Here is an 18,077-nt window from a genome sequence, read left to right on the forward strand (position 1 = left end):
GCTGGCGCAGCGGTCACGTGCCAGGACATCCTCGGAGACAGGTACGGAGGCTCCGGACTCGCCTCCCAGGCCGCGTGCCGGCCGGGCGCTGTCGCTAGGTGGCGCGCGCGCCGCCCTAGGCGGGTTGGTTTTGGTCTCTCTAACTGCCCGTACTTTGCAAGATGGCGGCGGTCGGGGACGTGCCGGTGCGGATCTGTAACCAGGAGATTGTCAAATTCGACTTGGAGATTAAAGCGGCCGTGCAGGTAGCGTCGTCCGCACGCGCCAGGCCACTTCCGGTGCCCCCTCAGGCACCGCTCCGCAGCACCTCCCTGAGGGGGCGGTCAGCCGGGGCTCTGGGTCCGGCCCCTGCGCTTCGCCTCTCTGGTGTGTGGGGGTCACCCGGCGCCTACCCTGCTCCCCTCCGGTGTGTGGGCCCAGCTCCTGCCTTCCCGCTCCACCCGGAGAGGGGTCATCTCTGGAGAGTTTGCCCAGTGCCCTGCTCTCCTGCCACCTCGCTGGTATGTGTGGGGTCACCCCAGGGCGGCTGGGCTCAGTACTGTGCTCTGTTGCCACCCCCCTAACGCACTTGTATGTATGGGATCACCTGGGGCAGCTGGACCAAGTGCCCTGCCTTCCTGTGCCACTCAGAAGGTCATCACGGTGCCCTGTGCTTGTCTTCCTGCAACCCCTTTCCTAGTAGGCAGGGGTCACCTACACACAACTGGCCTTATTCTCCAACAACATCTGTGGGGTGGGGATTGCTTCTTGGGCGTTGGCTTATCACCTTGCTCTCATTCCACACCGAGGGATGTTTTAGTTATTCCCATTCTACATAGCTTTTCACTCCTCTTCCAAGAATTTGGTCCTTCCCCACCCACCTAGGGACACGTCTCTGTGAACCTCTCTGCACTGGCCATGTCCCTTGCAGGCTTTGGAGAGTTGGCATTTAGGAACCTGCAGGTGCTTACGAGGACAGGGAGTAGAAAACTTAGGTTATTTCTCTTGTGCTTGTTTTTTAGCTATGCCCAGGCTAACCTAATTTTCACAAACTTGACCAGCTTTGCCCCCTAAAAAGTTAGTACAGCAGTACAAAACCACTGGTTGTGCATTTGTATAGTGCCTAGCATGCCAGTCTCAAACCATGGGTTATGAGGCTGTTTTAATGGGGTTACCAGGGTTGGTGTTAGACTTATTGGCCAAAGCCCAATTTCCACTGCCCAGGACCAAAGACCAACAGTGTCAGCCTTTGATGATGGGGCTCAAGTTACAGGCTCCTTGCTTGTGACTAATGTACTGGGTCTGTGGCCCCTCCATCCAGGGCAGTGGGGCTCAGGTGGGCTCATTTTCCCCACCCCCTGTCCTGGCTTATGTAGTTATTTTTATTGTTGGAACAGAATCACAGTGCAATGAAGTTTGAGAATCCTTGTCCTAGCAAAATAGACACCATGTCCTGCCTAAATAAAAAAACAAAACAAAAAAAAATGCATTACTGATAATGTTTATCTCAACCCCGAACAGGAGTCCCCATATTCATCTTTAATCACATTGCACGCATTCAAATGCCTCACAAATGGAAAAGTCCTGTTTCTGTCTATAAGCCATCCACCAGAAATACCCTGCCCTTTCTCAAAAACTAATTGTATAAATTGAAAAACAATTCATTTGTATTACCCATGTACAGCTCCTAATCTAACATGTTATTCCTGTCTGTTACTTCTTTTAGGATATCAGCGAATGTCAAGGGCCGTTAAGTGTGCTCACAGAATTAAACGCCAGAGTAAAAGAAAAGTTTCAACATTTACGTCTCAGAATACAGGTGAGGCATAACATGACCATGACCACAAAAATGAGATGCTGGCAGGTAACAGCATGACTGTTAGGTGCTCGTAATAAGGCTTGACTGGGTTTTCCAGAGAAATAGAAGTCTTGTTTTCCTGTACCAGGGTGACGTTGCAGTACTTGGAGTCATTTATGAACTGTAATATTGAGTATTTTTAATTGCTTATGTATTGAGTGTGATAATCAAAACTCGTTAATTCTGGAGTCTAGTCCCACAAGTATGTGTCCTGTAAATATACTTTCCCTGACAATTGATGGGGTTTCAGCTGGCAAGCTCTGCAGAAATTAAATTTACTTTTAAAAGACTGGTTTTAAATAAGCTGATACTCATAGTTTTCTTTAAAGTTAGCAGAGAGAAAAGGACATGATTTTGCCAATAGTCTGCCATTATTGCCAATAGTCTGCTGAAAAGCAGCAGTGAAATTGACCTTCCAGTCTACTTTGTTTATTCTTATTTCTGTGTATACTTTGCGTTATGTGTGAGAAGGTTTATTACTGTCTTTTTATTGGGGACCTTTCAGAGCCAGCTGGATAGGATGTGGACAACTAACGCCATTTTAAACTAACCTAGATTGAAACCCAGGGTAGCAGCACAAGCTAGTTGCTAATTTACTGAATCAGCCACCCTCTCTAGTTGAGAATAATATCATTGTAAATGGTGTCACCTTGTGCTCAAATGTTAGTATGTCTGCTTTTATATTGAAGGAGCTTGAGCAGATGGCCAGGGAACAAGATAAAGAATCAGAGAAACAAGCTTTACTCCAAGAAGTTGAGAACCATAAAAAACAAATGCTCAGGTAGGTAAAGTTGATAACAGTATCTACAAACCCTTCATTTAATCATACTTCGAGGGTCTCAAAGATTTTTACAAAAGTGGATGAGTATCATTACCTTCATTTTACAGGTGGAGTCTCACAGGTGAAGTGGCTTGCAAAAGGTCACAGAGTAAATTAATGTTAGAGTCAAGAATAAAACTCAGATCTTCTAAAGCACAGCCCCTTGTTCTAGACTCCTGGTTGTATTTTATAACTATATTACCTGTCTGTCTTGAGTTTGAATAGTTAATCCTGATGACACTCAGAAAAGGGACAGACTATAACTAAATTTTCAACAGTTTGTATGATATTCTTCTTTGCCTTCCTCTCTAAAACATACAGAAAAGGAGAAATGGATGAGGGAACACGGTACTTCTTCACTTAGCGTGATGCAGAAGAATGTAGAAATAATTCACATAATATAGTCTACCTGTTGATTAATTGTTACTGATTGGAGTGCAGTATTTGTTTCTGCCCAACTGCCTTGTCTGGTTGTCACATGAAAAATTATCTAGTTTTGCAAACTGTTACCGTCATTCTAAACCATTGTGTTTACAGCAATCAGACAGCTTGGAGAAAGGCAAATCTAGCTTGCAAAATTGCTATAGACAACTCTGAGAAAGATGAACTGCTGCAAGGAGGAGACCCATTAAGACAAAGGTAAGAAATCTTTCCTTTGTAATGAGAGAATTTAAACAAAAGATGCTGTATCCAGTTATTCTAAAAAGAACCAGTAACACTTTGTATGTGCACATATACATATAGACTGTAAACTACATCTTTCCATTTAGAAAGTGGGTCTTTTATGTATGTGTGCAGATAAAGGTGTGGTTGATTTGTAATACTCAATTGAAATACATTTTTCCACCTTCAGCTTGTTAGGAAGGGGGAGAATGTTGACTGTGTCAAAGTTTGTGCAGTTTACATCAAGTGTACCATAGACATAAAGTACAAATTATAAATGTGCCTGTGATCCTTATTTCACCTCAAGAAATGAATTTTTATATAATTTATTAATTAAACATTTGTCGTATGTAATTAATGAGGAACATCAAACTGGATATAAAAGGTAACAAAGTGGTAGCGTACATCAGTGTTTCCATATTGTATCATGGATCAACATCTGATGACATTTGGACCTGTTCTCTCAGCCCCTGTTTAGTTAACTGTCTCAGGGAATGCTGCTCTAAAATTCACTGACTTTGGTCTTAGGTGGAGATTTTACAGCCTCATTTGTATGAGTATGTTAAAACAATATGTTTTTGTGCTTTGTACATCTGACAGCAGCTAAGGCAGGTGCCAAATTCCAGCTTTAAACATCCAGAAGCAGGAAACACCAAACAACCCAGTTATGTAATTTTATTCTTTGCTATTTTATTTTCCCTTTCTTCTTTCAGAAAAACAACAAAGGAAAGCCTGGCAGAGAATGCGAGTAAAATTACAGAGAGCCTGATGGGCATTAGCAGGATGATGTCTCAGCAGGTCCAGCAGAGCCAGGAGACCATGCAAACACTAGGTACAGATGCTACCCAAGTCTTTGTTTATGAATTATAAGAATTTGATTGAAATTAATAGGCAGCAGATTTTAAAGAAAAGAAAGTACTTCTTCACACAACACACAGTCAGTCTGTGGAACTCATTACCAGGAAATGTGAAATCCAAAAACATAACAGTTTTCAAAGGAGAATGAGATAAATTTATAGAGGATAGCTCTATCCATGGCTATTAGCCAGGGTGGTCAGGGAGGCAACCACATGTGCTGATTGCCAGAAGCTTAGAGTGAACAACAGGATGGATCACTTGATGATTGCCTCTTCTGTTTATTCCCTCTGAAGCACCTGACATTGGCTACAGCTGGAAGACGAGGTACTGGGGTAGATGGACTATTAGTCTGATTGCCATTCTTGTAGACAGGATTATTGCACTTGTCTTTCACCTCTGGAGTCATGGGTTTAGCCAGCGTGGATTGATTAAAATCACCAAAAAAATCATTGATTTAAATCAAGTTAACAGAAAGGTAAGATTGACTGTTTTGAGAGTGCATTTGATTTTGGAGTAAGCCTCATTAAACTCACTGGCACTTCTGTTGAGAAAACAAGTATAGATTGGGGTTCCCTTAGAAAAGCTGAACAATGCTAAAGTAAAATAGGAAAATGACCAGTGTTCCCTGTAAGATGAGTATTTGGGAGACCGCCCAGGAGAGATTCAGTTGCCACTCGGATGATTAGCAGAGTGCCCTACAGCACCCACAGCCGACAGCATATGTTTCTACTGATGGAGCACACACGCACATGTCTTGGTATACATAACAAAATTTATTCCACCCATGGATAGAAAAAATTAGAGGAAACCCAGAACTGGATTTATGACATCACCATTATGGTCTGAGGCCATGATGTTCCAATATAAGGGGCATTTATTGTGTAATATAAAATAAGACAATTACATCCAGTGGCAACTGGCAGCTCTACATTTCTCTTACTTCAGCTTTCTGTACTGTATGCTTGAGTGGTACATTCTAAAGCTAGTTAACTAGGTAGATAAGCCATCAGGACCAGGTAAGCTAATCTTTTTTCTGGCAACATCGAACACTGCAAACAGTTTAGGAATTTAGTTTTTAAATCACATTTATACTGAAAGGCATAGAGACAGTCTTGAAGAATGATGCATTGCAAAGTGAATTATTTAAGTTGATCCACTCAGCTGTATGCACATTGTTTTCTCCCAATAAGCAGCTTTCCTTAAAATGTTTTATTCTTGCATCTAGGTCCTGCATGTTCTTGCATTGCTGACATTTGACACATTTTCCTTTTTTCACCCAGGGAACAAATTTTGTCAAAACATTCCCATACAGGGTGTTCCTTATTCCAATTTTTCTCCGGCAAAATGTGGGGGAATATAAGAGGTTGCATGTGTGCTAAATAATGTATTTCCCTTTTTTTTTTTTTTTTTTTTTCCAGTACACTCCAGTTTTCCTTTTTATGCTGCCTTTGTCCTTTCCTATATATTGTCTCTTTCTTTAAGACAGTGTCTCAACTAATTCCTCTGCCATGCTTGGCCAAGGTCCACCATCACTTAAGTATAGAACAAAAACAATCATATCCAGCTTGTCTTTCTTTGCATGTGTTACTTCTTAGCCCTGCTGAGAAACAGATATTGAAAGTCAAGAACTTTCAAATATCAAGAGCTGGTAGTTAGCTGGACAGTTTAGAGCAGACATGGACAACAATTTTTGATGGGGGACCGTTCCAAGGTTTTGAAAAGTGGTCAAGGGCTGCACTTTTCTATGGCAGGAATGTCTGGGATGGACGTTGGGTGCAGAAGGGAGCTTGTGGAAGAGGTGTGGGGTGTAGGAGAGGGTCTGGGAGGAAGTTTGGGTGAAGGAATTGGGTCGAGACCTGAGGAAAGGGTTTGAGTTGCAGAATCTGGGAAAGGGAATGGGTTCAGGACAGAATTTTGGCCTGGAGGGGATGTTGGAGGGGGTGCAGGGTCCGGGAGGAAGTTGGCTGTGAGGACAGGGTGGTGCCAGAGGCAGATTGTGGTCAGAAGGTGCTTATCTAAGTAGGTCCCAGCCAGCAGTACTCTCAGGCAAGCTTCCAGGCTTGCTATCAACCTAAAGCACTCCACACACCTCTCTCTGCTGCAGGAGAGTCTTCATGTGTTGCCCCCCCACCTCCAGCAAAATCTCTCCGGTCCTATTGGATAGAAATGCGCCAATGGGAGCTGAGGATGGGGGCAACATGTAAAATGTCTTCCCCACCTTCTTTGCAGCGCAGAGAGCCACAGAGCAGCTAGATGCTTTGAGCAGCCCTGCTTCATGCACAGGGGCTCGCTATGGGCCAGATTAAAAGGCTTGGTGGGCTGGATCCAACCTGTGGGTCATTTCTTACCTGCTCTTGGACCAGAACCATTGTGTCCAGTATGTTAGCTACTAGCCCCATGTGGCTATTTGGCCAGTTGATTGTAGCTAGCTGGCTTAAACAGTGAATGTATTTTCAGATTAACATGGCTACTGCTTCAGAACTGGTTGGGCACCACTGGACTAGAGCCATCAGTTCGTTTTATGAGACTGAACATGTACCTAAACATGTTTGTGATGAGATTTAATTGCAACTGTTGTATTTAAATGAGAAATTTAGAGTTTTAAATCCAATTTAAATTTTAAAAAAATTGATTTTTATCCACCTTGATTCAAATGAGTTTGCTGCCCTCTTGTGACAGGTGATTCTTCCAGGATAGACTGAGGTAATTGGAAGGGTGCAGTGGAAACTTGCATTGCTGCTGTCCATGATGAAATTATTGTGCAGACTTCTGTTGCAGGACTTTCAGTTGGTAATCGTCAGAAGAACTAACATTTTCAAACAAAACTGAGCTGGCTGTGGCTTGGATTCTTGTTTCAGACCATACTTCTGACCTGGATTCCATCTAAGTTGTGCAGCTGTAGTGCAGCTGTGCTGAGGCTCAGGACTGCTTTACACAGAACTGCCATGCTCAGAGGAGAGGGGCCTTTCCCCCAGCCATGGCAACTCCCTTCTGGGAGTGGAGGCGTGCACATCTCCTTTGCTTGCGGCAGCTCTGTCCTGAGGGCTGGAGGAGCACACCTCTTCCCTGGCCATGACAATGTCGTGCTGGGGCCAGAGGAGCATGTCTCTCCCCTGGTCATTACAGCTCTCTCCTAGGGCCACAAGAGAGGCATCCTTCTCTGGTACCAGCAGAAGGGCTGGCTTAAGAAGGGGGCTTTAGTAGCTGCAACCAGAAGCTCTGTCAGCAGTTCCTTCCCTGCCAGCTGGAGTCACATCGCTGTGAGCACCGCAGACTCTGGCCCCATGCTGCCCTCAGCTGGAGGCTCCATCCCCGCAGTTCCCGGCCTTTGGGACCTGTGGGGCGTAGTGTCTGCAGGTGAGTGTGGGGCAATGTGGATCACACAGAGGCAGTTGTTCCCGCCACACCCAAATGGGAGCTGCTGCAGGTAAGCACCCACACCCCAATCCTCTGCACCAGTCCTCAGCTCCCTCCCACAATCTAGCTCCCTCCCAGACCCACATGCCAGCCCTGAGCATGCGCCACTACTGTAGCTTCCTCCTAGTTCCCATGCTCCAACCCTGAGCCCCCTCCTGTACCCATCTCCTGCCCTGCCCAGAGCCCAGACCATCACTCCAGCTCCTGCCCTGAGCCACCTCCTGCACTTCAAATCTCTTGTCCCCAATCTGGACCCCTCCCGTGCACTCCAAATTCCTCATTGCCAGCCTCACCACAGAGCCTGGACCCAACCAGAGCCCTCATCCCCGCAAACTTTACATTCCCTCCTACACTCTGAACCTCTCAGCTCCACCACTACCACAGACTGTCCATGTGCAAAATGAATTTTGTTATGTGCACCAATACAGGAGGATGAAGGGCCAGTTGACATGGTCCCTAAAAATCTTTTTGGGTGGGGGGCCCATGTCTTCAGAACCAGTAGAAATGGTCCCCTCAGCGGCTGCAAGCCCTCCCAGAATCTTAGCCACTGGGGGAGACTCCCCCCTCCCGGTGACACCAAGCCCCCAAAAATATTTTTGGCAGGGGGTCCATGGTATGAGGGCCAGTTGAAGCAATCCCCCCAGGTGGCAGCAAGCCCCCAAAAATCTTAGCTGCTGGGGGAGACTTCTTGTAGGTGACAGCCAGCATCAAAAAATCTTTCCTGCCTTTGGAGCCCCGTGGACATGGTGCTGCCTGGCAGCATGGTCTGCACTGAACAGCAGGCATGTCCTTTTATTGGATCGGGGGCTAGCCACCTGATGTGGTTGGACACAGGAAAGACCCCAACTGTGTGGTGCCTGTGGGGGATGGAGGGGGAGCCCTGCACAAATGTAAACCACAGAAAAGAAGTTTCTCAGCCTCTCCTACAAGTACGATCCCCCGAACAACCTAGCTGTCATGTGGTGCAGCGGGTTTGGGGTTGGAGCAAGCCCAGAAAAAAAAACAAGTGCTGAGCTAGCAGAGGTAGGGACAGAACCATGAACTCCCTGGTGGGGCTATTTTTAATGTGTAGATATGCTCACAGTACTGATAGCAAAGAAAGAAGTTTCTCAGCCTCTTACACAAGCATGACCCCACAAACCTGGGCTTCCTGGTGCTGAATTCAAATTCTCAGGCTTCCTGTTCCTTATTCCTGTGCACCAGGAGAGCAGCAGAGATGGAAGCAGCCAGAGCGGAGCACTGTGGGGGCATTGTGGGATTCATATGGGGCACCTCTGGAGGCTAATTAATTCAATTCAAAGACATGGCACTTCTACACTAGCCTTCATTCTAACTTCTAACTTTGGACTGGACACTACACCCAGCCGCTTTCACCAATGTTATCATTTCAGTATTAGTGCTCCCTAAATCAAGCTAATGGTGTTTACGGTGAAGACAATGAAGTTGTAATATAGTAAGGCTAACTGCCTTTAATTCAAATTTATCTCATATTGTAGATATCGCCTAAGAAAGAAGAAGCTGATTGGAAACTTTTTGTTTCATGTGAAATCTTTTCTGTGTTATGAGATCACTTGTGTTCCAGAGTAAATTTTATGAGAAAAGAACAAGTTTGTTTAGTGTTTGATAGACACAGTTTGTGTGCCATTATTGTATAATATTTTCCTAACATACATGGTGTATTATCAAAGAAATATGAAAATATGCTGTGTGGATGTCTGTATTAATAGAGATACATAGCCACCCACAGAAGAAAGTTTGCCATGGATACAAGAAGATTACTTTTACCCAGCCCTCCAGCTGGGTTGACTAAGGCAGGAGATCAAGTGATTTGTACACCAGGTCACACGCTATGTCAGTAATGCATTTAGGAAACCAGGATTTAGTCAGCTCTTTCTTTTAGACCCTAAAACAATAAATCAAGAGACCTGTCAAAATTGGTGATTCATGAACCATTTAAAAGTCGGATGTGTGCCAGCTGGGCCACTTATATTTGCTGTGATTGGAGAGAGAGAGAGTGGGCTTTAAAAAAAAAAAAAAAAAAAAAAAAAAGGTTAGATAATGCTACTTGCTCCCCTTCACCACCTATCCCATCTGGGAAGAGCTGCTGAGCAGAGTTCCTGGATGGAGAAAAAGTGTGTTTCTTTTCCCTTTAAATATGACCATTTTGGCAGTTATTCTGTCACTCATTTGCTGGCTGGATAGTGCTTATAGTCTGTCATGGGAAGAGCTATCAAAGATCATCTGCTTTGAGAAAACCAGCTGTGGATTTTCAGTCTTTAGTTAGAATTCTAACTTCTAAAAAAGAACAGTACTTTTTCCAATATTTGATTGTGGAGCAGGAAAGCCATGCTTTGTCGCTAACCGTGGGAAACAATAACAGTTTGCTGCTTGGATGAAGGACCTTTCTTTAAGGAAGGAACATCAGAATTTATGATATGATAGATTACGATAATATTTCTTTCATAAGCTGTTACGTGCTCCTTTGAGTGAACAGCACATTTGAAGTTTGACCTCTCTTTATTTCTTTAACACTGTACAAATTCAACAGTATTTTCTCAGTTGCAAGACATGGATTTTGCAATGCAAGAAAATGGAGACCCAGGCTTCTGCTTTCTTATCATTTAGTAATTTGAAGAGAATATTGTTTTGCAAAAACACAAAAGGCATGCCAGGCCATTATTTTGGCACATTGTCAAACTGTGTTCAGTGGATTCTGTCTAATGCTTCAGCCCCACGATTAGAATTTTTGCAAAGAAATTATATGTTTTAAAAAAAAGAAAACCAAACATTAGAATGTTTGGAAGTGAACGATTAAGGGATCTGTTGAGGCCCTTACTGCTTCATCACTCATTGGTCCTCCTGACCTACATTGAATTACTGTCCTGGCTCAGAGGGGCACTTCTGGAGGTTAGAGAGCAATTGAATCTGCCAAAATTGTTTCATATACATATCAGAAAGGAATGTCTTTTTTGTTTTGTCAAAAGGCAGATGAACGGAACTAGATTTGGTGGCTCCTTTGTGGTGAAAAATTCTGCAGTAACATGATCTACATTCATGTTACTATTAGTCAGACTAATCCATAAAAGTGTCACTAATTGTAGTTTCCTTTTATGCATGTTTCCTTTGTAAGATGGTGTGAGGGACACTCAGCTGAAACTTTACATTTTCTCATTTCAGCCAATTCTTCACGAACCATCCTGGATGCGAATGAAGAATTTAAGTCTATGTCAGGGACAATACAGTTGGGAAGAAAGCTCATTACAAAGTACAACCGCAGGGAACTGACTGATAAGCTACTAATTTTTCTCGCTCTGGCCTTATTTTTGGCCACTGTGCTCTACATCCTGAAGAAGAGGCTTTTTCCATTTTTGTAAAATTCCAAAGCACGTGGACCACCAAGTATCATGAAAGACCGGAAACGGGTATGGGGTAATAACAATGAGGTTTAGTGTAATTGGGATCCAGCGTTGTTCTAGCTGAAAGAGGATTAAAGCAGAAAGGTGTTTATATTGTATAAATGAAGTCCAATACCTAGCTAAGACATCAAGAGCAAAAAGAATGGACAGAAGAAGTAACACACTTTTCTCTGCTGAGTTGGGGAAACAGAGAAGCACTTGGTGATCCAGACACTCAGGCAGATACTAGCCTTAATCTTCAACCCATCTCCCATCCCAGCATGACATGATCTATTATCTACCACCCTGATCAGAAGGTGCCTTTGTCAGCTGCACATGGGATTTTGAGAATTAAGCTGAGGATCATGAGGAGAGAAAAGAGGATGGAAGAAAATAAACAAAAAAAATCAAAATTAGATACATTCCTTTAATAAATTATTTATTGTATGTGCATAAATTGAGTCTTATTTACAAGGTGAATTTACATCTGGATTGAATAAGGCTTATATATTGTATATATAAGGTCTATCTTTGAATCTGCCTTTGACTTATAAAAACAGTTGCTACACTAGTGTAATGAAATAAGTAGTTTTACTATGAAAACTGTCATGCCACATTTTCACAAGGGCCGTTTCTACACGACCCGAAATATGTTAATGAGGCACGGATGCAACTTCCCCGTGCCTCATTAGCATAAGGTCTCATGATCTGGAGTCCAGAAGATGCTCTTCTGGACTCCAAAACAACGTGTACAAGCACAGCCCCCAGGGGGGTCTTTCAGAAGGAAGTCCTCCTTCTGGAGGCCCCTTCTTCCCAAAAATTTTCGGGGAAGTGACGTGTAGAAACGGCCAAGGAGAGTTCCAAAATATGTTAGAGTCTTGTATTATGGCAAATACATCTTGTGCCTTCTTGAAGTCAAAGTAACTGTGTTTCTTTGAAAAGATAGTTCAGCTACTTTCTGTGGCTTCATTTTAGGTCTGCACTTGGAAGACTTCAGTTGATATTTGAGTAGGAAGGCCCACATTGCCTGGATTTAGCACAGCTTTGTGATGCTGACATTTCCTCACTGCTAGATAGAAAATTCCTGCCATACTGTTACTGTGAGAGGCATAGGAATGTATTCCATATTATCAGTTACTAAGGAGTGCTGTAGAGTTACCAAAAAGGGAGTTCTGAGAGGATACAAAAAGAATTCAGAAAAAAATTATGCATTTCTTAACATGAACCCTAAAGACCACTTGGAATAGATCTTTGGTCATCACCATTACATCTCTTACGCGATTACATCTCTTAAAAAATAATTTTATGTTCATTAGAAGACCCAAGTGCAAACAGAAGTCTCTACAATAGCTCTTCTTACTGGTGCAATGTTTATTAAAAAGCACATTGTCAAGAAAATTTTTCTGTAGTCTTCTGTCTTAGTTTCCCTTTCTACATTTCCTCTGTACATCTTCAGAGTGCTGCCAACTTGTACATTTGAAAATGGTTCTTCCTGCTACATTTTGACCTGTTTTCAAGAGTAAGGTATATTGATACCAGCTACATTATTTATGTAGCTGGAGTTGTATATTTGGTCAATCCTGCTCCCTAGTGTAGCACTGCCCTCAGTATTTTGATAAACGTGAGATTCGGGGCTAAATCCATCATGCCATCCATTAAATGTTGGGCTCCGTCTGGAAGACTTTCAAAGAGGAATTGGCACTAACTCCTCAGGGTGGTCCTGTCTTTGTAAAATTCCCTGACCAAATCTTGCCAGCTGGCATAATTTCCCCTTTTTGCCAAGTTCAGACATGGCTTTGAGTTTGGTAAGAAATAGGGTGTAATGAGGGTGGACCAAGGTATATTATTATGATTTAAGCTGATGCCTATACACAGTTGCAATGGTGAGCAAATATTGCCGATGTGGTACAGGGACTACAATCTTTTGTCAGCAGCTCCAAAACAAGAGGCCGCTGTGTGATGAGTTGAAAAGATGTGCCAATCCATCATGGGGAGAAAAAAAAGTGAAAACTATTCCCTGAGGCCTTCTGTTATATCCAGTAGAGGGCAGAGTTGTGTGCACATGTAGTGAGCCTTTCTTATAAGGAGTATCAGAGAGGGCCGAATGCATCTGTATCTTCAAAAACAACAAGAAGTCCGGTGGCACTTTGTAGACTAATGGATATTTTGGAGCATAACCTTTCATGGGCAAAGACGTGCCGATGAAACGGGTCTTTGCCCATGAAAGCTTATGCTCTAAAATATCTGTTAGTCCATAAGGTGCCATGGGACTACTTCTTGTTTTCATATGAGGGGAATCCTGAAGCAGTTACTGTTTCACCCAGTCAGATCCTTTTCATATCTTATCTAGGTGTTTATACAGCATTCTTCTGTCTAGTGTAGGGTTTTCTGTATTATCCTTCACTGGGGTAGTTGACATGAAGCTTCCTAACTATAACACTATATCCATGGGGACTCAAAAATTTAGAGCAAAGCAATACTACAAAAGTTCTATTCCTGAATAAAGGAGGAAATTCTTCATTTTCATCCAAATTAAATACATTTTATACAGTAAATAGTTAGAAGGCCCATAAACTGCATTTATTTGTTTTAGCATGGGAGTTCTCATGAGATGATTGAGGGTTGGTTCTTTTGAGCAATAGAGGAAGGCATGGACTGTTGTATTTTGTATGCAGAGGCATAAAAATACACAACACCAAACTAAATGAAAGTGGTTCTTGACATAGAAAAGCACCGCTTCATTATAGAATATTTTAATTGACCCTCTTTGAGGCGGATTTGAGCCTCTTCTATCTAGACCCCTACTGGGGTACAAAATCTATATCCACATCCACATCTGTATCCACAAAAATGAGCTGTGGACATCTGCACTGACATCCATGGATTGGATGCCCGTGGCTATAAAGTTTGGGTTTGCAGGGCTCTACTGATAATCTGAATTGGTAATCCAGTACCATTTTATATCATCACAGTTTAGGTTTAAAGAAGTCGACAGACTCTTCCCTTCCTGACAGCTAAGTTTCTGGAGCAGCTGCAGCCGTTTTGCTTTATTGATTTGACTTGCCTTGTCGGGGGCGGAAATGGTCTTGTCTTCTAGAAGCTCAGTGCCTGCAGGTGGTTAAACATTGCATCTGATTCACTGTTTCCTCCCTAATGCAAGAGCTGTACAAAAATAGATCTCTCTCAATCTCTGAGATAGTGAAATGCTGACCAGACAGTAGAGCCATGCTGTAAGTAATGATGGAGTGCAACTGTCCCTGCAGGAAGTTTGTGCTTTATCTACTTTGCCCTCTCAGTTCTGAAGATAAATGTATTTTTAAAAAGAAATGGCCTCCATAGGGCACTGTGGGATTCAGGAACTTTTGGTTTATAAGGAGTTCAGACTTTCCTGATGGAGATTGAAAATGTAACAGTTTAGTAAAAATCCCTTGTTAAACGCTTCTTTTCCTGTTTCTCTGCCGGTCTAATGACTTGATATGCCTGGGTCGCAGATCCCAGGATAAGGCTGACTTTGCAGTTATAAGGCCTTCCTGTGACATTAATTTTCATTTAATTTTTTTCTGGTATTTTTTACTGTGAACATTGTTGCATTTCCTCTGTAAATCAGTGGTAGATTTGTAATTTCCAGAATCAGAGATTTATGCTATGCTAGTGCAAAATAGCCATTCAGTGACCATGTCCTAGATCAGTGGTCTCCAGCCTTCTAAAATTTAAGATTGACTTTTGAACTGAGTTGCAAACCAGGATCTACCTCAGACCCAGACATCCTTGCCGCATCTCTTCCTCTGAGATCCTGTGCCAGCCACACCTGTTCTCCCAGCCCCTTCCTTGCTCACTCCATCCTCCTCCTCTCCCACATCCCCGCTTTCACTGGGCAGGGGCTAGGGGTGCAGTGGTGTGTAGGCTCTGGTCTTGGGCCAAGAGGTTTGGAGTGTTTGAAGTGTTGGTTGGACTGAGCACCCTCCTTCAATCCTATGTGATTTGTCAGTTTTTATGGCAATTTTTTTGGATCTCTGTACTTATAAATATCAGTCTGTATTGGAAATGAGATTGATCTGATGAAGTGGGTCTGTCCCACAAAAGCTCATCACCGAAAAAATAATTTTGTTGGTCTTTAAAGTGCTACTTTTCTGTTGTTTTATTTGATGGAGTACAGGCTAACACAGTTACCCCTCTCTGTTACTCCACAAACTGTACAATTAGACTTATTACTGATGTGATATTCAGGTGGAATGTAATGATCTCTAGAAGCACAGGATGAAGTTAATATATTTCATATCATCACAGTTTAGGTGATAATTCAGCTGCCCATGTAGGAGGTACAATGAATATTTGATTTAAGACTTTTTAGGAGCCCTTCCTGCATAACAAGCCTACAGAACAGCTCAACTATGACTTTCCCAAAGGCTATGACTAGAATAATGACTTTTGTACTGTCTGTGGCACATAGGTACTACAGTGGTGGGCACTTAGTAATGCAAATATAAAGAGACATATGTAACAGAAGTGGGTCAGGAACACGCCTGTATTTTAGACTCTGCCACAAGATGTGCATCAGTTAGTTCTCACAAGCTGGTAGCACGACTCACTTCAGTCAAGCTTTTTCTTCAAGAAACAGTTTTTGTAACAAGACACCAAACCCAGTTAACCTGACCGAAAAGCAAACACAAATGCTCCCTAAGTTTAACCCATTTCTGTGATCCTAGCTGTGGAGGTCTATCTAACCAAAAGCATTGTCTTTCCTCAGCGTGACAAGATGGATTGTGATGGTACTGAGCCAACTCAGATTACAAGATGGGTCTCTTCTGAGGGGAATCAGAAGATTCCAAATAAAAAGACATAAGGCAGATTCAGGGCCAAGATGTGTCCAAGAGTGGGTTCTTGAGGCTACCAGAGGTGGGATGCTCAGGAAACAGACACCTGAGAAGCTATAGCTAGCAAGTTTGGCACCATAAGTGAAAGTGGATATTGCGGGTGGGGAGGGGGGTCACATGCCTCCTAGATTTTAATTGCTGAAGCCAATGCCCTCACTCTATCCTCCTGCCTGTCCCCTTTTCTTTTGCAGGACAGGTCACCTAGGCTCTGACTGTGAGACAGCTCTGGGGAAGAGAGCCAGAAACCCCCTCAATTAATGAGAGACCCTGACCTGGGCTTAGTATGTGGAAAGTGTGGACCTGAGGACTAAATCAATTACAGGTTGAACCTCTCTCAGCTGACACCCTGAGGACCTGAACGGTGCTCGACCAAGAGAATTTGCTGGAATGTGGGAAGTCAACAGTGTTTAGCACATTGACAACACTTTCACTGCTTACTGGGCTCTCAGAAGACATTTAAAGGTAAACTACAGCTATAAAGCAGCACAGAACACTGAGAGCCAGGACTGGTGGCTGTAAACAAACTTTATGGGACCATGGGAGACTTGGCCACAACCACGATAAGTGGCTGTCCAGCTTACTAAAATCATGATTAGAGAGGTTCACCCTTTAGAAACTAGGTGGGGAATGTTTTAATTTTACTTTGAACTGTGTGGAATATGTTTAAGGAGACCCAAGAAAGAGAAAATAGGACAGGGGCTGCAGAGGTACCCCTGACCTTGAGGGGTGCTTGGGAGGCAACCAGCAGGACATTGTCTCCCAAGCCTTTTTTTATGCACAGTTGTGTGAAGAGGAGGGGGAGACTAAACCTTTGTTCATGAAAGGTCTGATGCCACTTACAGCGTTTCCCAGCATTTATTTATATAGTGCCACCTGTGCTGTACAGCTGGGTAAGAAGACATGATCCCTATCCTGAAAAGAGTAAGGTGATAAGACAAACTGGATGAAGACCGTGAAAAATTATGGGCGTTATCTTGGGATTTCAGACTGGCTCCTTCATAGCTTCACAATTTCTGCTTTGTTTGTATTGTTCTGTCTCATTAGACTTCACTGCAGTGAGGTCTACAGTCCAAGAAGAGGTAAGTGTTACAGTTATCTTTGGGCTCCTTTAGCAGCAAAACAATGTTTAAAGCTAATTAATTGTCAGGCACACACAGTTTTGTCAATTATTATTGACCAAAAGCTGCAGTTTCATTTAGAGCTATGTTCTGCTCCCTCTTCCCCAGTGTGCCTGTCAGAGTGAAGTCTACACCTCCAGGATGAACACGGTCATATGCAGGTTGGAGAGAGAAATACCTGGGAATTGTAATGCACATTTTGCTCCAAGTGTTGAGGTTTTCTGAACTTTTTTAATCCAACATGGTCAGATATGTCAGGTGACTCCTGCTCACATGCAGATCCTAAATTAACTTCAGCCAAGCTCACAGGCAGCCAGAGGGTTGAACCTCTCTAATCCAGGATTCTCTGGTCCGGCAACATATGGGACCTGCCAGGGCCATGGATATTGCCAGATCAGAGAGCTCTAGCAGCTGGGATCTGTGACCGTCTGGGAGTCCATTGGCAGGGGCTGGTAGCCGGGAGCTAGGCCAGTGACCGGGGAGCTGGTGGCCAGGAGCCCCGCCAGGGCTGGGAATGATGCTGGATTGACAGCTGCGAGTTTGCAGGATGGGAGTTTGCAGGGATGGGGGTAGGGTAAAGCCTGTAGATGGGGGGTGGGATTGTGAGCCAAGGGGGTAGAACCTCGGAATGGGGAGGGAAATGTGGAAGGTTGATTTGAACACTGCTCCTTCCTGCTTAAGAACCTATCCCCAGGTGCAGCATTTTCCTTCTCCTCATTTGCTCTCCAATCCAGCAGTGAAAGTAACTTAAACTTTCTAACAGGTACAAATCATTGTGTGCACACTGTTCTTAAAATAGGGCTTACAAAAAGTACGATTTGATGTTATTCATTAAGGACTGTCTCATTCACATACATTGTGGCTCTTGAAGTAGTGATTTTGTAAATGAATTTGAAAAAATGGCTCTTCTTGCTATTTTGGTTGCAGACCCCTGCCCCACACCTTGCACAGAGGCCTGGTGACTTGAGGCTGTAGGCCCTGCTAGGGAGGTCTAAGCTACAGCAGTTGAGCTTGCAAGATCAGTGCACAGAGAGATGTTGCCAAACTTCTTGTCCTGGGACATTGACATAGCTCATTCTAAACCACTTCTGAAAA

The 18,077-nt window shown here is 43.4% G+C and overlaps 1 protein-coding gene across 1 annotated transcript; it reads left to right on the forward strand.

The window, feature by feature from the left end:
• Positions 1–43: 43 nt before the first annotated feature.
• On the forward strand, positions 44–11,447 carry BNIP1 (BCL2 interacting protein 1). The gene is made up of 6 exons (XM_075009992.1): positions 44–245; positions 1,706–1,798; positions 2,527–2,618; positions 3,195–3,296; positions 4,034–4,152; positions 10,773–11,447. Exons 1-6 carry the CDS (start codon positions 162–164, stop codon positions 10,967–10,969), a joined length of 687 nt encoding a protein of 228 aa, XP_074866093.1. The 5' UTR covers positions 44–161; the 3' UTR covers positions 10,970–11,447.
• Positions 11,448–18,077: the final 6,630 nt, after the last annotated feature.

The sequence above is a fragment of the Carettochelys insculpta genome, chromosome 15 (assembly GCF_033958435.1).
Source record: "Carettochelys insculpta isolate YL-2023 chromosome 15, ASM3395843v1, whole genome shotgun sequence".
In the NCBI taxonomy this organism is placed as follows: Eukaryota; Metazoa; Chordata; order Testudines; family Carettochelyidae; genus Carettochelys; species Carettochelys insculpta.

Excerpts from the sequence above, each read along its gene's own strand:
- BNIP1 (XM_075009992.1), top strand. The coding sequence starts at position 162 with ATGGCGGCGGTCGGGGACGTGCCGGTGCGGATCTGTAACCAGGAGATT. Across the intron at positions 1,799-2,526 it reads ATTTACGTCTCAGAATACAG|GAGCTTGAGCAGATGGCCAG; the intron begins GTGAGGCATAAC and ends TTTATATTGAAG. Across the intron at positions 4,153-10,772 it reads GGAGACCATGCAAACACTAG|CCAATTCTTCACGAACCATC; the intron begins GTACAGATGCTA and ends TTCTCATTTCAG.